Here is a 15,055-nt window from a genome sequence, read left to right as displayed (position 1 = left end):
TAACATGTTTCAGCCACAAATGGCCTTACTCATAGCAGGATTACTACGGGCAGGGGCGGACTGACCATTTGGAAACTCGGGCACTGCCCGGGGTCAGTAGGGGGCCCCATGAGATGCCCCTGGTACCTTTTTCATAGGCTTTTTTGAGTTTGGGCAAGGACACAGGGGCCCCATGATCCCCTATTGCCCGGGGGCCCCATGAGTTGTCAGTCCGCCCGACTACGGGTAATGCCATTTGTGTCAGGGACATGTCAGCCCTGTTTCCTCTGTGACTTTTACCCAAATGTCTTTACTTTTTGGTTGGATTCATAGGGCATGCGGGAGCCCTTGCTGCAGCACCATCTACTTACTGCATGCACACAGATATCGGGTGCGGCCAGGTTGAGCACAATGAGTTCTTTTTTTTGTGGATCAGATTGCTGAACGGCCTGTGTTCATTAGTGACAATTACCGGGAGGAGGAAGTTATAAAGCGTGATGCAATAACTATCCCTTTTTATTTGTTGACATAAAGGAGATAGCACTCTGCCTGTCATGATAATCAGCTGCTAATTCACAGCATTATGTAGCGTTTTGGGTGTGGTGCAAATTCATAATTTAAAGGAATGCCATCATTTTTTCCCGCTAACTGCAATTACTTAGCAAATCTACCAGTAAACAGTAATAACCTGCTCAGTGCTTCAGTTTTTCAGCCAGGCATTGCTGTTGTGCATCAGTACACCTCACTGCCTTTTATCTGTAATCGCTGATTTTGAACTCCTTTCTTTATGATGCAGGAATAGAATTTTCAAACACCCTTACTGTAGGCTATTTACTGCCTCTGACTTATGATATACTTATGGCCTGATGTACCAAGCTGTCCATTATAAAGTTGGCCATAAACTAGTAGATTGCTGTTTATGAATGCATGTACAGAAAAAATCTTGCCAGTACGTTCGATAATCAGATAAAAAGTAGAATTATAGGCAAAACTTTTTTTTTTTCAGGGATGGTTATACCCTGTCAGTTTTTTTTTGCCATCTGTGTCCCATTGGGGACATTTCCCTTCACTTCTTGTGCTGTAGCCAAATCAGGAAGTGAGAACATTTCTGAAAATTAAGGGAATTCCTTAGGGACCCGCAGGTCACCAGAACTAGTGTCCCCATTGGAAAAGTCTCCCTCTATTACTTTTCTGGGGACAACCCAAAGTTTGAGATTTCTTTTACATTCACTGTCAGTGATAATGGTAACCAGGACAAATAAAGAGGGTGAAGCCCCTCTCCACTTTATAAAAATGTGTTTGCTTTTAAAGTGATAGTAAAAAAAAAAAGAAGCTTCTGGGCCCCCTGTAATGTGATGGCATAATGTGCTAGTATGCATAGATGGGCTGATAGGGCTTCCATTTTCACCTGATCTCCCCTCCGGGTTCGTGGGCTCCAGCCATTTGAATGGCCAAGCCACAATGACATCACTCTCACACATGTACATGGGAACCATGATTGAGGCACAACACTTTCAATGAACGGCATACTCAAGTATGCTATCTATTGAGAGGGCAGTGCGCATGCGCTGGTGACGCCACCAACTGCTACTCATTGGAACATCCCCTAAACGGTGCTGAACTGAAAGAGTAGTTGATGTTTGGAATAAACTTCCAGCAGAGATAGTGAGCCTGTCAACAGTAAATAGCTACAAACATGCTCTTTTTTCAGTTGTTGATTTCCCTATCTGAGGAGGGCAGCATCTCCGAAAGGCTATCCATAGGCGATTTTGGTCCTGGTTCCCTTGGTTTTCCTTTGGCATTTGATCCCTGGAGAGCTGGAGAGTTTATTCTGTTATCATGCTTGGGACAAGCATAGATCTATACTCAGACAAAAAAGTTAAAGAAAAAAAAATTTAAAAACCACAAAAAACAAGACCCACCCACACACATACAAAAAAGGAGGGGAAGATTCAATGGACCACGCCGTCTTTTTCTGTTGTCCCTTTTCTATGTTTCTATGTACTAGTGGAAGGAACTCGGGGAGTGCTAAAAGTCCACAGGTTTGGGGATGCAAATTACTTGCCTTGCCCCAGGAACTGAGAACCCATGCAACCCAGTGTAACTGTCAGTTGAGAGATTTCAGGGGAAGTTGGAGTTGGACAGATTGGAATCCTGTGGTTTTTCTCCCAGATAAGCTGCCACCAGAGGTTCCGCTGTGTCACCCCCATTGTTTCATCCATAGACCTCAACCTGAACACCATTATCGGCTACGTAGCTGTGGTGAACGCATTCTGAGCCGGTCATACCATGGGCCTAAATAGGCGAGTGTGTCAAAATGACATGAAGCGTGTGCAGTTTAGTAACCTGAAAAGAGCGGAACCAGAGGCTATAAGAGTAATGCGTTTTATTAAAAATTAACTTTCTAAACTCCTCGTCTCGTAATACCCACAAGATAAATCGTTCCTCTGGTAAATGATTTTCAGGAAAAGCACATTCCTTCCCTCAATTACTAAATGTAATGTGAATTTGGATATGGAAACACAGAGGTTGGAGTGAGGATTGTGTTACGTTGTATTAGAATTGTAGACTTGCCCAGATCCCGGCTCATCTCTATCATCCTTGTTTAGTGTAAATAGACATCATGCCTACAGTCAGCTGTCCACTGGCAATGCTAGATTGTGCCTTAAAGCAGTCATAAATCCCAAATTAAAATTGTCATGTATCGCAGTTTACAAATTCTTAGATGTGGTGACTGGATTAGTTTTCTTTTCTTAGGCTTTTTTTTCTCTGTTTTCATCTGGTGATCTGGCAAGTAACACACCTCCTAAATTGGAGTACCTCCACTCTGGATGAAGGAGCACAGGAGCTACTTTGGACAGCAGCATTGTCAGACTGGGGGAAGGTAGTGTTTGTTGGAGTAGCAGATTTAAAGTGTTACTAAACCCGCAACAGTAAAATCCGTCTGTATATGCAGTAAAGCATGCTTGTTATACTCACTGTGGAGCCTAAGGGATTCATCCTCTGCATTGTGTAAAAAGAATGTTTGATCCTGACTTCTTTGAGCCTCCCCTTCTACTGTCTCTAAGCCATCTGCTGATAGTGCAGAGCTCTAGGAGTCACTCTCTAAATGATCGTCTCTTTTCTCCTGTTGGTCTGAGGATCCCAGTCATCTACCGTATGCTGAGATCACAGGCATCAGGCACAGCAGGATAGCTTCATGGTCATAAACCCCAATTAGCCTGGGCCCAGTATGTCTGTGAGACTGTTGCTTGGAGGTGATCGTAAAGCTATAAACCAGTTTTTCACTGGGCATGAAACACATTCCAGAATAGCCGTAAAACAGACATCACATTTAAAACTGTGGAACCTAAAGGGTTAATCCTCTGCATTATGTAAAAAGGATGTTTGATCCTGACTTCACTGATCCTCCCCCTCCATACTGTCCCCAAACTATCTCCTGATAAAACAGAGTCTTGAGGACAACCTGCACGTGCTCAGTTTGGTGCATATTGCTAGAAAGTTTTTTTTGTTTTTTTTTTTCTTGGGAGGGTGCATACATGTTATCAGCACAGGGCCAATCAGCACTGTTCAGACAGAGGGTCAAGGGTCCTGCAGCCTCATAGGGGAGAATGAAAACTCCTACAAGCTCTGCTGGACACTGATAGAAGTCACAAGACTGCTCTGACTGCTGATGAGAAAAGGTATTTAGCAGTTTATATTTACTAAAATAGTTGAACTTCCATGTTCTGTGTGCTGTGGGAGACCAGATATAGTGAATGCAGGGTCCTGAGCAACACAAATACACTAACAAATTAAAGCCAAACTCCAGCTTTATAAGCAATTCTAGCCATAATTTGTTTTTCTTTTTGGGGATAAATGTTTTACATAAATAAATAGAAGCTGATCATTGTGAGCACCCCTGTCAGTGATAAATGGTTTGTCTCATCCCATATTTATTTTATGTATTTATTACATACAGTACTTGCATAGTTAGTCTGGCTGAAAAAAGACAAAAATTCATCCAGTTCAACCATTAAAAAATAAAAAAAAGTTATAATCCTACACCCACAGTTGATCCAGAGGAAGGCACAAAAAACAGTGAGGAAAGCTCTGAGAGCTGATTGGAGGAAAGGGGCAAACCCCTTCCACACAGTAACAGAGCTGAGGCTGTCATTCACAGACTGTGTGCCGGAGCTGCCTCCCCTGTCACCTTTTTTCTCTTGGTGTCAGGAAAACTTGTCAGAAGTGATTTATGCTGATAGCAGAGGAGCAAAGCAGCAGACAGAAATGGCATTTACTGCTCTTATTTGAGACAATTACACACTGTTGAGGGATATGCCTTGTTCTTTTTTTTTTATGTCTGAGGTTTTCAACCACTTTAAAGTAGAACTAAAAGCAAAACCTTTTTAAAATAATTTTGGACAGAGTGGACAGGAATTATGTTTTTTTATTGCAGTCTGTCTCCCTTTGAGGAGATTCACCCTCTCTATGTGTCCTGTTTACCATTATCATAGAAAGTGAAAGTAAAAAATAAATCACACATTTTGGATTGTCCCCCCAAAAAAAGCAATAGAGGGGAAATGTAGCAATGGGGACACTAGTTCTGGTGACCTAGGGTCCTGAAGGCATTCCCTTGATTTGCAGGGATTTCTACTCACTTCCTGTTTGGCCATGGGACAGGAAGTGAAAGGAAATCTCCCCAATGGGACACAGATGGTGAAAAAAAATCTGATTGGTTATTAACCCTCCCTTGCTCTATCCAAATTTAAAAAAAAAAAAAGTTTTGTATGTAGCTTTTTACCTTAAGTTTTATTTTACTTACTCTGTTCCCACTCAGAAAAGCATACACATACTCAAGAAATGTCCTACTTAAAACACATAAAAATGACACCTATTATGGGCCTTATTGGCCATGTGTTGAAGCAGAGGATCTGTCAGTCAGAACTGTAATCCTTCTTAATTAGAGATCACATGACAAAGTGCCTAGGTCCACACTGAATGGAACATAAAGCAGCATATTCCCCAGTAAAGGTAAGTATTTCATACTGTTTGTACTGTTTTATTCATAGTAATGCGGTTAAGATAGCTTTTTGTTAACATTTAAGAAGTCTGCTTTAAATTGGAGCCATAAAGAATCACATTTTTCAGTTCTGAATCTTTCTGCTGAATGTAAAATCCTTTTTTTTTTATTATGTTAGAGCTTCAAATGGCGGTGCAATGTGTGACCAAAGTGGAGCTGAGCATTTCCTGCGACAACCTTCTAGATAAGGATATTAGTTCCAAATCTGATCCTTTGTGCGTTCTCCAAATGAACACCAGTGGCCAGCAATGGTTTGAGGTATATAAATCTATTTCTATGATTTATCTTTTGATTTGATAAATTGTTCAGTCAAATGTACAAGATTAATTTGGTACACAATGAAATGATTGCTAATAAGTGTGAAAAGTTCTTTAATGTGCCTGAAGTTGTATAATATTAGAAATTGTATAGACACTGGGCTGTGCTTCATCCTATGCCTGCAGATTGCTCCCCAGACATCAGTGTAGAACACACATAATGGGTCTGATTTACTCAAGGCCTAGAGACCATTCACTTAACATATTGACTGTTCTAGATCAGTGCTTCCCAACCTCAATCCTCAAGAACCCCCAACAGGTCATGTTTTCAGGATTTAATTAACCTTGCACAGGTGCAATCCATACCTATGGCTAGATATTTATGACGGCTAATTTATTTAAAGTGGAACTCACCTTCACTCCAGCGTTGTGGTGTCCTGGAGCTTCTCAATGGCCTCAGACCACTTCAGCAGGTCTTCTTCCAGGGTCTGATTTTCATTTATTTTGATTGGGCAGACTTAGATGATGTCACTTCTGCACATGCATGGGAGTTCATTCATTTTACCAGATGCTGAAATTTTACACTGAGCTCTTTTTTATTGTGTCTCTTCTACAATAAAAAAACCTGCCTGTTCACAATTTTACTTTAGGGGAAATTCCCAAAGCATGTTCTGTTGGGAGTGCGTGAGAAAGTGAGGTCAGAAACCACTGTTCTAGAAGAAGAATTCTTCACATCAAACATTCCGTTATCACCAGACTATTGTTTATCACACCAATGCTTCTAGCCCAAAAATGGATATTTCCCACCTACCTACTGTTTATTTATGGAAACAACATAGAGGGTGTCTTAAAAAAATGTATGAAATGTTTGGGGGAGATGGCTGAATACTCACAGGTCTAGGTCCTTTACAGTTGATACTACACAGGCTTTTGGGTTAGATAAGTTTGATGTTACTCAGCACACTTCTACACTCACCGGCCACTTTATTAGGTGCACCTTGCTAGTGGCCAAGAAAATATCCCCCACACCATCACACCACCTCCAGCCTGAACTGTTTGATAGGATAGATCGATGCTTTCATGTTCTTTATACAAATTCTGACCCTACCATCTGAATATCGCAGCAACCAGTTTGCCTATTCTCTTCTGATCTCTGACATCAACAAGGCATTTTTGTCCACACAACTGCCACTCAGTGGATATTATCTCTTTTTCGGACCATTCTCTGTAAATCCTCGAGATGGTTGCTCATGAAAATCTCAGTAGATCAGCAGTTTTTGAAATACTCAGACCAGCCTGTCTGAACGTGGCATGGTTGTTGGTGCCAAATTTACTTCCCTTTCTTCCCCATTCTGATACTCGGTTTGAACCTCAGCAAGTCGTCTCCACCACATCTACATGCTTAAATGCATTGGGTTGCTGCCTTGTAATTGGCTGAGTAGCAATTTGTGTTGCCAAGTAATTGGACAGGTGTACCTAATAAAGAAGCCGGTGTAGGCCAAAGGGGACGGAAATAAAAGCACAGCTAGACACAGAAAAGTATGGAGTAAATATACTGTAGTCTAGTGACAACAGTTGTTATTATACACTATATAAGCCTTTCTCAACCTTATAAAATTGGAGGAACCCTTGAAATAATTTTCAGGTCTCAGGGAACCTAACAAATTTACTATATCTATAGCTCATGGAACATTAGCATGAACATATTTGACACCTAGGGCTGCTCTATACGACACAATCTTTTTCAGTAATAACAATGAAAAAAATAATGGCCAAAAAAGAAATGTAGACAGTGAAAATTATAGTGTTGCCTCACATTTGCGGTAACAATTATGGGCCACCAGCAATGTGTCCCACTACAATGGTGGTCAGTAAAATGCTCCCTAGCAATGGTGGTCAGTCGAGACAAAAACCCTCCTACATTGGTGGGAGGGGGCTCCCTTTATCTTGGTGGTCAGTGAGAGGAATGCCCTCTTACAGATAGCTAAAAAGATCGTTGGTCAGATAGACAGATATTACACACTGTCCTGGGAACCTCTGGAGGAACCCAATGTATTCTACAGAATCCTGGTTGAGACAGATTGTATTATATTGCCAATGGTAAAGTGCAGAACATAAACATTTGTACATGCTACTGGACACAATACAGATTGGTTTCTATAAAGCAGTATTTTCTATATGTGAACAATCAAACATCAGACATGCGAAATTGTACGTGTTTTAGAGACCGGCACGACCAATATATATCAGTCTATACTTAGGCAGGGCAGCATTAGCTGGGTGGATGACCTCATTGAAGATAGGTGGGTGCTGATTTCTCCAATCTAATCCTAAAAAAAATTGATTAATCAAAACATGCTCCTGGAACATGTTCTTGGACTAAAGTCTTCAACAACTTCAATTAGAAAATCCACAGGAGTAATGGGGACCATGAAGTCTAATTTGTCAGTGAGAGAGACCTGTAATTGGTAATTATATTCATTGGTTTAGTGACCATGGGAATTCTGTTCATTGGTTTAGTGACCATGAGAATTCTGTTCATTGGTTTAGTGACCATGAGAATTATGTTCATTGGTTTAGTAACCATGAGAATTATGTTCATTGGTTTAGTGACCATGAGAATTATGTTCATTGGTTTAGTGACCATGAGAATTCTGTTCATTGGTTTAGTAACCATGAGAATTATGTTAATTGGTTTAGTGACCATGAGAATTATGTTCTTTGGTTTAGTAACCATGAAAATTATGTTCATTGGTTTAGTAACCATGAGAATTCTGTTCATTGGTTTACTACCCATCAGAATTATGTTCTTTGGTTTAGTGACCATGACAATTCTGTTCATTGGTTTAGTAACCATGACAATTCTGTTCATTGGTTTAGTAACCATGACAATTCTGTTCATTGGTTTAGTAACCATAACAATTCTGTTCATTGGTTTAGTAACCATGAGAATTATGTTCTCTGGTTTACTACCCATCAGAATTATGTTCTTTGGTTTAGTACCCATGAGAATTATGTTCATTGGTTTAGTAACCATGAGAATTATGTTCATTGGTTTAGTAACCATGAGAATTATGTTCATTGGTTTAGTAACCATGAGAATTCTGTTCCTTGGTTTAGTAACCATGAGAATTATGTTCATTGGTTTAGTGACCATGAGAATTCTGTTCCTTGGTTTAGTAACCATGAGAATTCTGTTCCTTGGTTTAGTAACCATGAGAATTCTGTTCCTTGGTTTAGTAACCATGAGAATTCTGTTCCTTGGTTTAGTAACCATGAGAATTCTGTTCCTTGGTTTAGTAACCATGAGAATTCTGTTCCTTGGTTTAGTGACCATGACAATTCTGTTCACTGGTTTAGTGATCATGAGAATTCTGTTCCTTGGTTTAGTGACCATGAGAATTCTGTTCCTTGGTTTAGTGACCATGACAATTCTGTTCCTTGGTTTAGTAACCATGACAATTCTGTTCATTGGTTTAGTGATCATGAGAATTATGTTCATTGGTTTAGTGACCATGAGAATTATGTTCCTTGGTTTAGTGACCATGAGAATTCTGTTCCTTGGTTTAGTGACCTTGAGAATTCTGTTCATTGGTTTAGTGACCATGAGAATTATGTTCATTGGTTTAGTGACCATGAGAATTATGTTTATTGGTTTGGTGACCATGAGAATTATGTTCATTGGTTTGGTGACCATGAGAATTATGGCCATTGGTTTAGTGACCATGAGAATGATGTTCATTGGTTTAGTGACCATGAGAATGATGTTCATTGGTTTAGTGACCATGAGAATGATGTTCATTGGTTTAGTAACCATGAGAATTCTATTCAGAACAGATTAAAATACAGTCTGCCTCTAGGGTCTGGTGGCATTGACATTGCAGCAGAAGTTTGTTCGTGGTGCATATGTGTGCCTAGCCCAAACTCCGGAACCCTAAATAATGAATGATTAACAAAAACCATACATTATAACTGCAGATCTGTATCTGCATGCTCAGAGGATGGAATGAATGCATTAACATGAAGTGGCTTCAGTAAATTATTCGGTTAATGATGTTTGCAATCTTGTGTTCAGGTTGATCGCACGGAACGGATTTCCAATTGCTTAAACCCAAAGTTTGCAAAGAAGTTTGTGATTGACTACTACTTTGAAGTCGTGCAGAAAGTGAAGTTTGCCGTTTATGATATTGACAATAAAACCTACGATCTGGGAGATGATGATTTCTTGGGAGAGTGTGAATGCACCCTGGGACAAGTAAGTGTCTTTACAATTTTATGCTGGACTAGAAACATTTCTACAGGACAACAGTGTGGACAAAAAGAGACACCATTGTCACTGTACTTATTTATGAACTGAGATCTTTAGAATATCATCCTGTAATATTCAAGAAGATCTCCAGCTAAATAAGTCCATGATATAGTGTTAAAAAAGTAACTGTTGGAAAAAGAGAGCCTGTGCATACTTTTGCCAGTATTTTTTAAAGTGTTACTAAACACACAACAGTAAAATCAGTCTGTATACCGTATTTTCCGCCGTATAAGACGCACCTGACCATAAGACGCACCTAGGTTTTAGAGGCAGAAAACAGGAAAAAAAAAATTGTGAACTAATGGACTGCAGACACAGTACAGGAGATGACCAGAGACTGCGGACAGCACAGGGATGACTAGAGACTGCGGACAGCACGGGGATGACTAGAGACTGCGGACAGCACGGGGATGACTAGAGACTGCGGACAGCACGGGGATGACTAGAGACTGCGGACAGCACGGGGATGACTAGAGACTGCGGACAGCACGGGGATGACTAGAGACTGCGGACAGCACGGGGATGACTAGAGACTGCGGACAGCACGGGGATGACTAGAGACTGCGGACAGCACGGGGATGACTAGAGACTGCGGACAGCACGGGGATGACTAGAGACTGCGGACAGCACGGGGATGACTAGAGACTGCGGACAGCACGGGGATGACTAGAGACTGCGGACAGCACGGGGATGACTAGAGACTGCGGACAGCACGGGGATGACTAGAGACTGCGGACAGCACGGGGATGACTAGAGACTGCGGACAGCACGGGGATGACTAGAGACTGCGGACAGCACGGGGATGACTAGAGACTGCGGACAGCACGGGGATGACTAGAGACTGCGGACAGCACGGGGATGACTAGAGACTGCGGACAGCACGGGGATGACTAGAGACTGCGGACAGCACGGGGATGACTAGAGACTGCGGACAGCACGGGGATGACTAGAGACTGCGGACAGCACGGGGATGACTAGAGACTGCGGACAGCACGGGGATGACTAGAGACTGCGGACAGCACGGGGATGACTAGAGACTGCGGACAGCACAGGGATGACTAGAGACTGCGGACAGCACAGGGATGACTAGAGACTGCGGACAGCACAGGGATGACTAGAGACTGCGGACAGCACAGGGATGACTAGAGACTGCGGACAGCACAGGGATGACTAGAGACTGCGGACAGCACAGGGATGACTAGAGACTGCGGACAGCACAGGGATGACTAGAGACTGCGGACAGCACAGGGATGACTAGAGACTGCGGACAGCACAGGGATGACTAGAGACTGCGGACAGCACAGGGATGACTAGAGACTGCGGACAGCACAGGGATGACTAGAGACTGCGGACAGCACAGGGATGACTAGAGACTGCGGACAGCACAGGGATGACTAGAGACTGCGGACAGCACAGGGATGACTAGAGACTGCGGACAGCACAGGGATGACTAGAGACTGCGGACAGCACAGGGATGACTAGAGACTGCGGACAGCACAGGGATGACTAGAGACTGCGGACAGCACAGGGATGACTAGAGACTGCGGACAGCACAGGGATGACTAGAGACTGCGGACAGCACAGGGATGACTAGAGACTGCGGACAGCACAGGGATGACTAGAGACTGCGGACAGCACAGGGATGACTAGAGACTGCGGACAGCACAGGGATGACTAGAGACTGCGGACAGCACAGGGATGACTAGAGACTGCGGACAGCACAGGGATGACTAGAGACTGCGGACAGCACAGGGATGACTAGAGACTGCGGACAGCACAGGGATGACTAGAGACTGCGGACAGCACAGGGATGACTAGAGACTGCGGACAGCACAGGGATGACTAGAGACTGCGGACAGCACAGGGATGACTAGAGACTGCGGACAGCACAGGGATGACTAGAGACTGCGGACAGCACAGGGATGACTAGAGACTGCGGACAGCACAGGGATGACTAGAGACTGCGGACAGCACAGGGATGACTAGAGACTGCGGACAGCACAGGGATGACTAGAGACTGCGGACAGCACAGGGATGACTAGAGACTGCGGACAGCACAGGGATGACTAGAGACTGCGGACAGCACAGGGATGACTAGAGACTGATGACAGCACAGGGATGACCAGAGACTGCGGACAGTACAGATGACTGCTGACCTTTGGGGAAGTGGGGAGCGGGTACCTGAATTTGACAGGTACCCGCTCTTACTTCCGCAGAGTTTTTGTTTGATCTTACCTGTCCCTTGATCCAGCCGCGCGCTGTCTTCCCGGCTTCTGTAATGGCGCTCGGCATGACAGCCGGGTGCCCAGTGCGCATGAGCGAGAAGCACTTGCGCTTTGTGATTGGTCCGGCGGCTTCTGGGATCTGTCATGTGTCCCAGGTACCGCCTTACCATTCACAAAGCGCACCGCTTCTCGCGCATGCGCACTGGGTACCCGGCTGTCATGCCGAGCGCCATTACAGAAGCTGGGAAGACAGCACGCCGCTGGATAGAGGAACAGGTAAGGTCCCGCTGCAGAGCTGACCGGCCGGCCCAGTATTCTGACACGGCTGCGGTGGAAATACTGGACCGGCCGCTCCATATTCGCCTTATAAGACGCACTGACATTTCCCCCCCCCCCCCAGTTTTGGGGAAGAAAAAGTGCGTCTTATACGGCGAAAAATACGGTATGCAGTAAAGCATGCTTGTTAAACTCACTGTGGAACCTAAGGGGTTAATCCTCTGCATTGTGTAAAAAGGCTGTTTGATCCTTTCTTCTCTGTTCCTCCCCTCTTTCAAGCGACCACCTCTTATCTCCTGACTGAACCATAGGCATGCACATGCTCATTTTGGTGTGTATTGCTAGAGAAGTTTTTTGGTTTTTTTCTTGGGAGAGTGCATGTGATTAGCACAGGGCCAATCAGCACTGTCCAGAAGGTGATCAGAGGATTTCCATCCTCCTAGAGCAGAAAAAAACCCCTCCTACAAGCTTTAGCTAGTGGTGGGCTGAACACAGATAGAAGTCACCAGACTGCTGTAACTGCTGATGAGAAAAGGTATTTAGCAGTTTTTATTTACTAAAATAATTGCATCTCCATGTTGTGTGACCATATATTTGAATGCAGGGTCCTGGGTTTAGTAACACTTTAAAGGAGGAGAGAAGCTTATCTGCAGTCCAGTGTTTCAACTCCTCAAAGCCCAACTCCAGCCAGAATTCTTTTAGGCTCCATGCACATTACCTGTTTTTTTTTTTCTTAAAGCTAAAAAAACGCTAGAAAAATAAACTCTAGTGGTAGCATTTTTTAGTAGTGTTTTAGTAGCATTCAGAAGCGTTAGCATTTTATTAGCATTTTTTACAGTACATATAGAAGAAAAAAAGAAAAAAGCTATAAATACTAATATGTTAGGAGTGTTTTAGTAGCATTTATCAGCGTTTATGAGCGTTTAGTGTTTTTTTTTATTTTTGTTTTTTTTTTCTGCTGAAAAAACTCTACAAAAACATTTTTTTTCTGCTCCTAGATGCTGAAGCTCAAAAATTCTAATACCCTAAATTAGCGTGCATGGGCACATTAAGCTTCTAGGAGCAAGAAAAAAAATGCGAATCACAGCTTCTTGGAGGTTAAAAAAATGCTAGTGTGCACAGAGCCTTAGGTGTGAAGGGGAAGAGTTAGAACCTCTATTTTTATTTCTGCTTGTTACTTTATTGGTCAGATTTTTCCTGTCTCAGTGACAACCCTGTGACACCAACATAAGAAATCAGGAAATAAGTATTCCTGGGACAAAAAGGTACAGACGGCAATAAAATCCTTGCATGGAGGTTCTAACCCTATCCCATTCTATCCAAACCAAAAAGAAGTGAATAGAGTTTGGCTTTACGTTTCTGCCTAGTTACATTTTACTATCTGACATGCAGTAGAAGAGCCTACTCAATTCTGGGAAGATGCATTTTTTTCCCTGGTTCGGATTTGCTCAGTTATAACAAGACAGAACAGACATGCAAGAACTGTATATTATTATTATTATTATTATACAGTATTTATAAAGCGCCAATAGTTCGCTCACTGCTGTACATTACAAAGGGAGACAGAACATGTGACAGAACAACAACAATACAATGCAAAACATGAGAGGATCGAGGGCCCTGCTCTTTGGAGCTTACAATCTAGGAGGGAGGAGATGGTGGCACAGGAGGAGATAGCTGTGGGGGATGGAGTGGTAGGAAGAGTGGAGGAGGTCGGCAAGTTAGCAAGGGGGGGGGTAGGCTTCCCTGAAGAGGTGGGTTTTCAGGGTGCGCCTAAAGGAGAGGAGAGTAGGTGATAATCTGATGGGTTGGGGCAGGGAGTTCCAGAGGATGGTTGACACCCTGGAGAAGTCCTGGAGGCGGGCATGGGAGGAGGAGACCAGAGAACTAGAGAGAAGGAGGTCTTGTGAGGAGCGGCGTGTGTGTGTTGGGTGGTACTTGGATATTAGGTCAGTGATGTAGTTCGGGGCAGTATGGTGGACAGCTTTGTACGTCAGTGTTAGGATTTTGAATTTGATCCGTTGCGCAATCGGAAGCCAGTGGAGGGATTGGCAGAGGGGGGTGGTGGAAACGGAGCGGTTGGTGAGGTGAATGAGTCTGTCAGCCGTATTCAGGATCGACTGAAGTGGGGATAGCCAGCGGTGAGGCAGGCCAGTGAGGAGGGAGTTGCAGTAATCGAGTCGTGATATGAGGGAGTGGATGAGCTGTTTAGTGGTTTCTGGGGTTAGGAACGTGCGGATTTTGGCGATGTTGCGGAGGTGGAGTCTGCACGAACTTGTTAAAGATTGGACTTGGGGCTGGAAGGATAGGTTGGAGTCCAGAATGACACCAAGTACTCCGGCCTGCGGGGCGGGTTTGATGGTGGCGTTGTTGGATGTGATGGAAAAGTCAATGGGGGGTGGTGTCCGGGCTGGGGGGAAGACAAACTCGGTTTTGGAGAGGTTCAGTTTAAGGAAGTGGAGCGACATCCAGTCTGATATGTCGCTCAGTAGGTGTGTGATTCGGGCGGAGACTGAGGTGGTGAGGTGGGGGGGGGTTGAGAGATAGATTTGTGTGTCGTTGGCATATAGGTGGTAGTTGAAGCCGTGGCAGTGTATGAGTTGGCCAAGGGAGGAGGTGTAGATGGAGAAGAGAAGGGGCCCGAGGACAGAGCCTTGAGGGACCCCAACAGAGAGGGGGAGTGAGGGGGAGGTGGTAGCATTATAGGTAACGCTGAAAGAGCGTTGTGACAGGTAGGATGAGAGCCAGGAGAGAGCAGAATCTCTGAGGCCGAGGGAGTGCAGTTTTTTGAGGAGGAGGGGGTGGTCGACTGTGTCGAAGGCCGCGGAGAGGTCAAGGAGTAGGAGCACTGAATAGTGGCCATTAGCATTGGGAAGAGGTTATGTTTTAATGAGTGATGGGAAGGTACATGGAATATCAATTAAGCAGTGGTCATGGCTACAGTTCT

The 15,055-nt window shown here is 43.8% G+C and overlaps 1 protein-coding gene across 1 annotated transcript in view; it reads left to right on the top strand.

The window, feature by feature from the left end:
• CPNE3 (copine 3) overlaps positions 1-15,055 on the top strand; it is a 77,605-nt gene that overhangs the window by 23,541 nt on the left and 39,009 nt on the right. The window contains 2 exon segments of the mRNA XM_089679705.1: positions 5,160-5,299; positions 9,374-9,553. Coding sequence (XP_089535831.1) covers positions 5,168-5,299; positions 9,374-9,553 — 312 coding nt within the window. The 5' untranslated portion in view covers positions 5,160-5,167.

Source organism: Staurois parvus, unplaced genomic scaffold (genome assembly GCF_062004578.1).
Source record: "Staurois parvus isolate SC_StPar_1 unplaced genomic scaffold, SC_StPar_1.0 ptg000230l, whole genome shotgun sequence".
Taxonomy (NCBI): Eukaryota; Metazoa; Chordata; class Amphibia; order Anura; family Ranidae; genus Staurois; species Staurois parvus.
The sequence above is the reverse complement of the archived record's forward strand: the minus strand, read 5'-3'. Positions and strand labels throughout refer to the sequence as shown.